The 10,063-nt window shown below is 47.0% G+C and overlaps 1 protein-coding gene across 1 annotated transcript; it reads left to right on the forward strand.

Moving 5' to 3' along the window:
* The first annotated feature begins 5,065 nt into the window (after window positions 1–5,065).
* Window positions 5,066–8,881, forward strand: LOC109762037 (auxin-responsive protein IAA21). Its single transcript, XM_020320850.4, has 5 exons — window positions 5,066–5,517; window positions 6,352–6,593; window positions 7,334–7,475; window positions 8,229–8,290; window positions 8,597–8,881. Exons 1-5 carry the CDS (start codon window positions 5,279–5,281, stop codon window positions 8,632–8,634), a joined length of 723 nt encoding a protein of 240 aa, XP_020176439.1. The 5' UTR covers window positions 5,066–5,278; the 3' UTR covers window positions 8,635–8,881.
* The last annotated feature ends 1,182 nt before the right edge of the window (window positions 8,882–10,063 follow it).

The raw sequence follows: 10,063 nt of genomic DNA on the forward strand, positions 1-10,063 counted from the left end.
TAAATGGGTGGCTATTACGGCAGCTTACGGGTTCATGGAAAAGTGTGTCAAGTAACTTGATAGCTCAAGATTGGGATTTGCTCCTCCGACGATGGAGAGATATTCTCGGGCCCTCTCGGTATTACGGTATCCATCATCGTCTAGCCAGACACAGTGTGATTTGATCACTAGGATGCCGGAACACGGAAACGAGAAAAGAGAACAAAACCGGTAACGAGGTAACTTGCATGGTGGACAAATTGTTCGTCCATGGGCATGCAATAAATCTCACCTCGGGTGTTTGTGACATATCGCGAAGCAACAGGAATAGCTCACTGCAACTGGAGGTTCACTCGAATATTCATTCGTGTGGGTATAGGGGTCAATATGGGTGTCCACGGCTCCGATGTTGATCATTGATCAGAAGGGGTTCCGGGTCATGTCTATACTTCACCAAACCTATACGGTCACACGCTTAAGGGTCATCTATCTGCTGAATACTAGACAGGGAGTCTGAGAGAAAATCACCGAAAAAGTTTCGGACAGCGGAATCGTACCGCAGAGAGAGGTCATCGAATAAGTTTCGATGATACCGAAAAGTTGTTTCGGGATATACCATTAAGTCAAATTGGTTTCGGCACATGCCTGATAATTCTTGGAGGATGCCAGAATCATTCTGGAAGCTTTTTGGAATTTTCTGAGATAAAAACCGGAAATGTTCCGGAGCTGCCGGAGCCACTTCAGATGCGTTTCGCAGATGAAAATCACTAAAATCGGAATTGTTTCGGAACGCATTGAAAATCATTTTAGTGGGTACTGGAAATGTTCTTAGCCCACATAAATATTTTCAGTTCAATCAGACGCTGAAAAATGTCGTCGTGAATAGTGAAAATCAGCTTTATGGTTACTTTACGGAAAGCCACCTTTTGGGGCTTTGCTCCAAAAGATCTTGGGGATGACATGGATGGATAGGAGCCATTTTTTGGGCCCCTCATGGGGGTGTGGCCGGCCACATGGGGTATCCCCCCTTGGGGACCCTCTTGTTCATTGGTTTCACTCCTAGGTCCTTGTGGAAGGACTTCATTCATGTGCATTTTGGGTTTTTGTGTGAAACTACCCTACCCCTTGGGATTTCCTATAAATAGAGGTGGAGGGGCAGCCCTCCACACTCATCCCTTCTCACATACAAGTGCCATGCATGATCTGGCTTCTCTCTCCCTCCCAGCGAAACAGTTTCATAGAGCCGAAAGGCTGTCTGGGTTCCGGTGGGAACTAGTTCTGGACGGCGAAGCCCTGCCGGATAGATGACACCGTATGTGTGCAACTCTATAGAGAGATCGTAGTTTCGGTCTTAGTTCGTGAGTGCCTCCCGAAGGGCTGTCCGTGTGACCGTCCGAGTTTCGAAGGTCCTCCCGAAGGGCTGTCCGAGTGACTGTTCGAGTTTCGAAGGTCCTCCCGAAGGGCTGTCCGTGACACCGTCCGGGGGCTGTTCGACCGCCTCCCAGAGGGCTGTCTGAGGAGCAGATGATGGTATACATCCTCGCGGTTGGGAGGTTGTAAATCCTAGCTGCGGGGATCTGCACCGCCGATCGTCATCGACTCTACTTCCCGCTGCGCTACGAGTCGGTAACGAAAAAGATCAAACCATGTATGCAGTCTCCATAGTGGTCCTAGGCTGGTGCGTAGGTCGGAAATTTTTTGTTTTCTGCTGCGTTAGCCTACAGAACCCTAGGCCTTGTTTCAACGCATTGCAATACCGTTTGTGCTCACTTTTGTCATTAGTTACCTTGCTGTTTTTATAATTTCAGATTACAAAAACCTATATCTACCATCCATATTGCACTTGCATCACCGTCTCTTCGCCGAACTAGTGCACCTATACAATTTACCATTGTATTGGGTGTGTTGGGGACACAAGAGACTCTTTGTTATTTGGTTGCAGGGTTGTTTGAGAGAGACCATCTTGATCCTACGCCTCCCACGGATTGATAAACCTTAGGTCATCCACTTGAGGGAAATTTGCTACTGTCCTACAAACCTCTGCACTTGGAGGCCCAACAACGTCTACAAGAAGAAGGTAGTGTAGTAGACATCATTTTACCACATTATGCAGCCTTGTAACTATAAGCAAAGAAGATAACTAATACTTGCTTTTGCTACATTGGACATTTCTTGCTCGGAAAATGACCTAGCTTCTACCTTGCCTCTTTGGTATCATTAGCATTTATACTAACTCTGCAGTGGCCTGTGTCTTTGGTAGCCACAGCTAATGGTTAAAGTTGAAATGATCCAAAGAGGAGAAATTAGGAAGAGAGGGAGGTGAAGGTTGTTGGAGTTAGGGGAGAACAATAAGGATGGTAAATAAGGAAGACATCAACAATGGTCCATATCAAAGGCATTGGAGGCAGAGACATGCCCCGCAACGATAGCAATAGAAGATGAAAAAGTAGATCTATGGGCTAGAAAAAGACAATGGTAGTGGTGGCAAAAAAGAAAGAAGACAATATAGAACAAAGAATGGGGTTTGAGCACAACAAGGTTCAAAATGACCCTCTTGCTTTTTGTCGCCACAACAGTCAAGTAAGTAGTTTTCAGTTCAGCTACTCCCTCCAATCCACATTACTTGTCGTTGCTTTAATAAGGGGATTTTGTTTTTCTATGAGAAGATTCAACTATGCTTAAGAGCAACTCCAATGCACGACCCATTTCGTCCGCGCCGTCCGTTTAGGTCGGTGCGAACACAAAGGCGGCCCAACGTGCCGACCCAAACGGACGCGCGTCCGTTTTTCGTCCGCGGCCGACCCATTCCCGACCCATTTTTGAGCCGGATTTGCGTCGGCACGGACACGCGACGGACGCGCGCGCACTCGTCTACTCCTGTCCCCGGGCCCGCTGGTCTGTGGCACATTGGCCTCCCGTCTTACCCTGCGGCCAACAAGCAACCCTCCCACCTCCTCCGTCGCCGACGCCGCCGCCCATTTTTTTCCAGCGACTCTTCCAGCTGCCGCCGCCTCCACATCCGCCCAGCAACGCCGCCCCTCCCGCCGTCGCCCTCCGCCGCCGTTTTGCCGCCGGGGAGCAAACTGCTTCCCACCGCCGCTTCCCCCACCGCACAGCCGCCCGCAACCAAGAAGCCGCCTCGCCGCCCCTGTCACATCCGACCGGCACGCTCGTCGGACGCCGTCACACTCGTCGGACGCCGGCAGGGCAGCTAGCTTGTCTGTGGGCGCCTCGACTCCCCTCGCCGGCCGTCTCCTTTGTCGACGCCCGCAAGCTGTTCAACAGTTTGCCAAGGTACGAAATGGAGTTCGCCGACGAGTTCCTTTTCCACAATTTCCTTTGCGACTCTGATGATTCATCGTCCGACGAGGAGGAGGAGATATTGGCTGCCGTGTTGGTCCATCACCACCTCAACAGCCAGCGGCCGTTGTTCCGTGGCTCCATTTCGGGCCACCTTCCGGCGTTGAATCACAACCGAGAGAGCGGGCATTTCCTTCTCTGGAAGGACTACTTTGATACAACCAACCCGTTGTTCAAACATCACAAATTCCGCCGCCGGTTCCGTATGAGTAGGCATGTTTTCAACCGTATTAGAGAGGGAGTGGTCGGCTATGATGACTACTTCGAGTGCAAAGAGGATGCCGTCGGCAAGATTGGTTTCTCCTCTTATCAGAAATGCACTGCCTCCATCTGAATGCTTGCATACGGAGTGCCCGGTGATCTCATTGACGAGTACATCCGTATGAGCGAGTCTACATGCCTAGAGTCCCTGTATAAGTTCTGCAAGGCTGTTATTGCTGTGTTTGGCCCTGAGTACTTGAGAGAGCCGACAGCTGAAGATACAGCCCGTTTGTTGGCGATGAATGCCAGCAGGGGCTTCCCGGGGATGCTTGGCAGCATAGACTGCATGCACTGGGAGTGAAAGAACTGCCCTTCTGCTTGGCAAGGGCAGTATAAGGGACATGTCAGGGCTTGCACTGTCATACTAGAGGCTATGGCGTCTCAAGATCTCTGGATCTCGCACTCTTTCTTTGGCGCTTGCCGGTGTTTGCTAGGCTTGCCGAAGGCAACAGCCCACCGGTGAACTTTACTGTCAACGGCCACAACTACGACAAAGGGTACTATCTGGGTGACGGTATCTACCCTCAGTGGACCACTATTGTCAAGACAATACCCAACCCTGTCGGAGAGAAAAGGAAAAGATTTGCCCAAGAGCAAGAGAGTGCTAGAAAGGATGTCGAGCGTGCCTTTGGTGTTTTGCAATCTCGATGGGGCATCATTCGGTATCCGGCTAATACTTGGAGCACGCAGAAACTGTGGGAGGTGATGACTGCTTATGTGATCATGCACAATATGATCGTAGAAGACGAGCGCCCGGAACGTCTGTACGATCAAGGCTTTCAGTTTCAGGGTGAGAATGTTGTGCCTGAGCATGGAGTAGCAGCAACATTTGAGCAGTTCACTCAATTTCATGAAGACACGCGTGATTGAGAAACTCACGTGCAACTGCAAAATGATTTGGTTGAGCATATGTGGGCTCATGTTGGCAACCAATAGATGTATCTTCTTTTATTCGTTTGCAAAACTATGTGAAAAAAATTTATTTGTATTTGGCCTGTAAACTATACTATTTATTTGGGCTGCCAGACTAAACATTTTCATTTGATAAATATGTTGAATGCAAATCAATGTACAAATTGGGCGGCCAGCCGGCCACGCCGGCACATATGGGTCAGCGCGTTGCGCGCACTGCCGACCCAAATGCAAAATTGGGCGGACGCCGGGCGGGGGCCGACCCAAATGAACAAAAAGCGGACAAATGTGCCGTCCGTTTGGGTCGGCCCGTTGGAGTTGCTCAAAGAGGCTAGATCAAGCGCGCCAACACTCTATACATTTACTTTAAAATATCCACCACCTACAAAAGGAAAACATCTGATTCTTGATTCTCACACTGCCGAACCTCCCAAAAGAAAAGACAAAAATGACCTAAAAAAATGCAAAAGACAAAACAAAAGCATAAACTAAGACCACACCTCATGCGCAATTGCGAAGCAAAGCCAAGGGCCTCCTCGCAAACACGCACCATTAAACCCCATTTTCCCGTGCTCTCTCCCCTCCGTCTTCCCCACTCGCGCAACCCACGCACAACTGCAGCAGCAAGCAACGAACACGGGCCGTCCCGCACGCACAGAGCCAGGAAACCTCAAACCCACCTCCCCTCCCCCCTTCTCGGCAAGCCTCCAAAAAGCCAAGATCTCCCGGCGCCCGGCGCAGTAATGCTCGCCTGATTGCGCTGGTCATGGCGCCGCCACAGGAGCGGGACTACATCGGGCTGTCGCCGGCCGCGGCGGCGGCGGCCACGGAGCTGCGCCTGGGGCTCCCGGGGACGGAGGACGCTGCTGGGGACGGCGGTGGAGCGGCGTCGGAGGCGCCGCTGACGCTGGAGCTTCTGTCCAAGGGCGGGGCGAAGCGCGGGTTCGCGGGCGCGGTGGCGGAGGAAGAGGACGAGAAGAAGAAGGCGCAGCCGCCGGCCGCCAAGTAGGTGGACTGGGCACCGGTTGGTGCCTTGTGGTTTTGAGCATTTTATTTATTTATTTCCCCTCATTTGCATTTTTCTTTTAAATAAAATTCTTGATGTTAGCCGTAGGAATTTCTCGTGAGCAGTCTTTTTGGGGGAAGTTTGGGGTTTCATGTGAGGATTCGTCAACGAGTTTGCTGAATTTGATTTTCTTCCTACCACACATGGCTGGTGTTTTAGACAGGGTTTGTGTGTGGTTTGTTGCTCTCTTTGGTGGGTGTTCTTTGGTGCGGAAATAAAATTGGTTTTTGATTTACTTGATTATTACTGTTTCCTTTGGCTTTTCCCTTGAAATTGTTCATTCTTGTGGTGCCAAAAAAAAACATTTCCCAGTTTCCGTTACGTAATAAGTTTTAGCAGATCGTGTTATGGGAGCAATTCATCTTCAAAATATCATCTTAAATGAGCAGAACTAATAAGAATAGAAAAGTAAATAAAGCATGTGCTTGCTCTGAAAAAGCTGAAGAAGCTTTCTTCTTGTGTGCGTCCTTGTTGGCTGTGGACAAGGAGCAACTTTTGTGTGTCTGGCCTCCACTTGCTGATGCTAAGGCCCCGAATCGCTGCAGTGAGTTAGTTAGCCAGTGCGCCAATTCACATGGATTTTTTTTTCACTTTGTTCATCTACTCAAGCATCTCTAATTGTACCCCAGTGCTTGCAAGTTGCAAGATAGTATAATCCGGTATCTTCTTGCGGTCCTGGTTCGGTTTATGTTGTAATTTCAGTACTTTGTGGCTACTAAAGCAACCTTAATTCTTAAAGGATATGTGTTTGATTGTTAGAATTTCCGTAACAGGGCACAGGTGGTAGGATGGCCACCAATCCGCAGTTACAGGAAGAACACCATGGCGACCAACTTATCTGCTCCCAGAAGCAAAGACGAGGCCGAGGCGAAGCAGACACCAGTACCGGATTGCCTTTATGTCAAGGTTAGCATGGATGGTGCTCCTTACCTCAGGAAGGTGGATCTTAAGATGTACAAGAACTACAAGGACCTCTCGCTGGAGCTGGAGAAAAAGTTCAGCGGCTTTACTGTTGGTGAGCACTTGTTTTACCCTTTATCTTGGGCTCTGTTATTGCTTGGGATGCCACAATAGGCTTGTTGATGTTGTGTGGTGGTATATTCATAATTGTTTGGTGAGTAAATACCTTTTTCTACACATTTTTACTTGGGCAGATGCAGTCTTTACCGTATACATGTACTCTCCCTCTCCTTGCATTTTGATACTCCCTCCGTTCACTTTTATAAGTTGTTTCAGACAACTGAAAATGAGTTGCTTTGCATACTGTGTGAAATGTCTTCAACGCCTTATAAAAGTGAACAGAGGGAATACTAAATATGGTTCCATAGATTGTAGTATTTGGTGTTTTTAGGGTCTTTAGTTCTAGTATTGACGGTTACCTCAGTTCGTCAAGAATAAGTACTACCTCCGTAAACAAATATAAGAGCGTTTAGATCACTATATACTTGTTTACGGAGGGATTACCAGCTATTGTGCTTGTTTAATGTAAGGTCTCAACTTTCTGGACTGTTTGTCATCAGGATTACATAACATGGTTTGTGCTGATGCAGCCTTAGAAACACCATTGATTTTGCCTGTGAGGTCTGTAGAAATGAGTTCACATGGTACTAACATTATTGTCCCATGTCATTACCAGCCTTAGTTGGACTTCTTTTCACAGATATGTTCCCATGAATGCTAGTTCCAGTATAACTCTTTTGCAAATGTTCTTTGAGAGGGCTTTACTTGCATACCGTGTGTTCTTGGTTCCTGCAGGTCATGGTGAATCGACTGGAAAATCGGGAAGAGATGGATTATCTGATTGTCGACTGATGGATCTTAAAAGCGGGACTGAACTTGTGCTCACTTATGAGGATAAGGATGGCGATTGGATGCTTGTTGGTGATGTTCCATGGCGGTGAGTATTGAGTAATATGGATATTGATAAAATTATGTACTAGCAATACAGAATTCACAGAAATATTGATGATTTCCATCTGTATTTGCAACTATCTAATTAGCGAGTTCTTTTTTTACTTGCAATTTTCTGCATATGCGTACACCCTTGCCCCTTGTGTCTTAAATATTTTAATGAAGTAACAAAGCTTAATGCGGCAATACATTTAATATACTACTTTAATTGCTGAAGTGTCTCATTTGGGCCCATTGATTTGGATGGTTACTGAAAACTCATATCTCCCTCCTAGTGAAGATTTGGTAATTTCTTTGCTGAACATATGAAATAATTTTGTACAAATAAATGGGAATGGTGCATGTTTTTCCCGAGATTATAGAGAGAGGGGGGGGGGGGGGCTCCCCACCATTTGTCGTGTTGCAGTCGAAAGAGATTGGCAGCCCCATACAAGCAGTCATTACATCAGCAATGAATTACAGAAGGGTCGAACAGAAAGCAATTTTAGACATTCCAGTGGGTTCTTGATTTGTACATGTTTTGTGAAACTGAATTTTTTTTAAGACATTCCAGTGAGTTCTTGATTTCATCCAGCCATGGCGTATTACTTTATTTTCCATATTAGTCTGCCACATCATTGCAATGCCTGGCCCACCAAGATTTTGCACATTCCAATGAGTTCCTGAGCTTGATCCAGTATTCATCTTGTCCATAAAAAGCCACCTGACGGGTAACATATTCATTTTTGTTGTACCATAGAATGTTCACAGACAGCTGTAGGAGGATGAGGATCATGAAGGGGTCAGATGCAGTGGGCCTCGGTAAGTACTGTTAATATGTACAGTAGAATAGGAAAGGAAATCGTCACTTGTGTCCATGAGTTTTTGTATGGAAGGCTGGCAGAGAATCTACTGCTTGCACTGCTTTATTCTATATACTGGTAGAAGAATAAATTTGGATGAAGCAAGTTAGGTCTGTTCTATTGACTGTGGGACCTACATATCTATGTTTGCATAGGGTGTGTGTATACGAGGAAACATTGTCTTCTACATTTACCACACCAAGTACCACTAGTTCTTTGTGCTTAATTCAGACTTGTAACGTGAAAACTTGCTCCCACTTTTCAGCTCCGAGGGCCGCCGAGAAGGGCAAGAACCAGAAATAGCAAAAACGATGAACCCGGTCCGTTTCCTGTGATTCGCATCATCGTCGTACGAGGGTGATGGACTTCATGTGTGATGAGAAAGGGATTTACTTATATATATAACGTACGTGTATTCTCTTTATTATTTCCTTGTATGTTGGCTCGGAACAAGCATGTTAGGTTGTGTAAGTTGATGTGTGTGTATCTACTACTACTGCACTATTTTACTTTGATCGCGCCGTGTGCTGTATGTGGTTTGCGCTGTAAATCGGTGTGCTCTGTCTGTACCGCGAACTCTTTGTTTCTGGAGTTGGGGTTGTCTGCTTGCATCTGTGTTCGGGGAAGAACGTTGCTTTCATCTGTGATCATTTCTGGAGCCCTCTTTGGTTGCTCCAAGGGTCATTGTGTGCACGCAGACGCAGAACCGTCAAACGACGATGATTCTGGATGTCTGGTGGTTGGAGGATCACATCAGGCCGTCATAATCTTCTTCTGTTTCTGTTACTGTTACTGTTCCAAGGCAACTGCAGCCGCTTGCTTGCTTCTGGGTTAATAACTGCCGCCGTGCGTCTGAAAACCCAGCCGGAAGCAAGCAGCAGTGGTAGATGGTCCTAGATTCCTTTTGGCGTGTGGCCTTCTCCATGCTCCCCTCTCCTATACATCTGCAGCATGCACTGCAGGGTGATGCAACTGCGAAACCCTGTTGGTTTCGATTCGAATAGCGGTCTTGATTCAATTCAATCAGTGCTTTGGTTAGTAGTGCGGGCCTTCCCTTCACTTCCATGGGCGTTGTTATACTTTTCCTGGCGCCATCATACTGTCTGTGCAAAGGCGGAAGAGGCTTCCTTGCAATCATTCGTTTTCATCCATCATGAGGAAAAGAAGATGGAGCAGAAGCTAAAGCGTCGAGATTGCCGCGAATTTAGGCTTTTTTCAGTTTCAATTTCCATTTCATTTCTTTTGCTGCCCAATTGATTAATTATTACAGTATACCTAGCTCATGGTGATCAGAACTCTTGGGGCGTCGATTGATGCATAGAGGCCGGGGATAATCCTCCTTTAAGAAAAAAGAACTCTTGTGCTATTTTAGCCGCTGTGGGGTGGGTTTGGTGTAGTAGTGGGGGTGTGATTGATAATTATGTGGCGCACATGAATATTACTCCCTCCGTTTCTAAATATTTGTCTTTCTAGACATTTCAAATGACTATCATATACAGATGTATATAGACATATTTTAGAGTGTAGATTCACTCAGTTTGCTTCGTATGTAGTCACTTGTTGAAATGCCTAGAAAGACAAGTATTTAGGAACGGAGGGAGTAGTACGTAATTATTATTTGTTGCTCCGTTCCATAGGTTGTTGCTTGATATATGGATGGGTTGGGTGTCCTTTCCTTTCACTCCGGGACACAGGAGAGGAGATACGATGCTTATGCTTGCTGTCTGCCTCT

This window comes from Aegilops tauschii, chromosome 7 (genome assembly GCF_002575655.3).
Source record: "Aegilops tauschii subsp. strangulata cultivar AL8/78 chromosome 7, Aet v6.0, whole genome shotgun sequence".
Lineage (NCBI taxonomy): Eukaryota > Viridiplantae > Streptophyta > Magnoliopsida > Poales > Poaceae > Aegilops > Aegilops tauschii.

Bases quoted from the DNA above. Each gene is read 5' to 3' on its own strand.
- LOC109762037 (XM_020320850.4), top strand. From the start codon at position 5,279: ATGGCGCCGCCACAGGAGCGGGACTACATCGGGCTGTCGCCGGCCGCG. The intron at 5,518-6,351 runs GTAGGTGGACTG...TTTCCGTAACAG, and splicing joins GCGCAGCCGCCGGCCGCCAA to GGCACAGGTGGTAGGATGGC. The intron at 6,594-7,333 runs GTGAGCACTTGT...TGGTTCCTGCAG, and splicing joins GTTCAGCGGCTTTACTGTTG to GTCATGGTGAATCGACTGGA.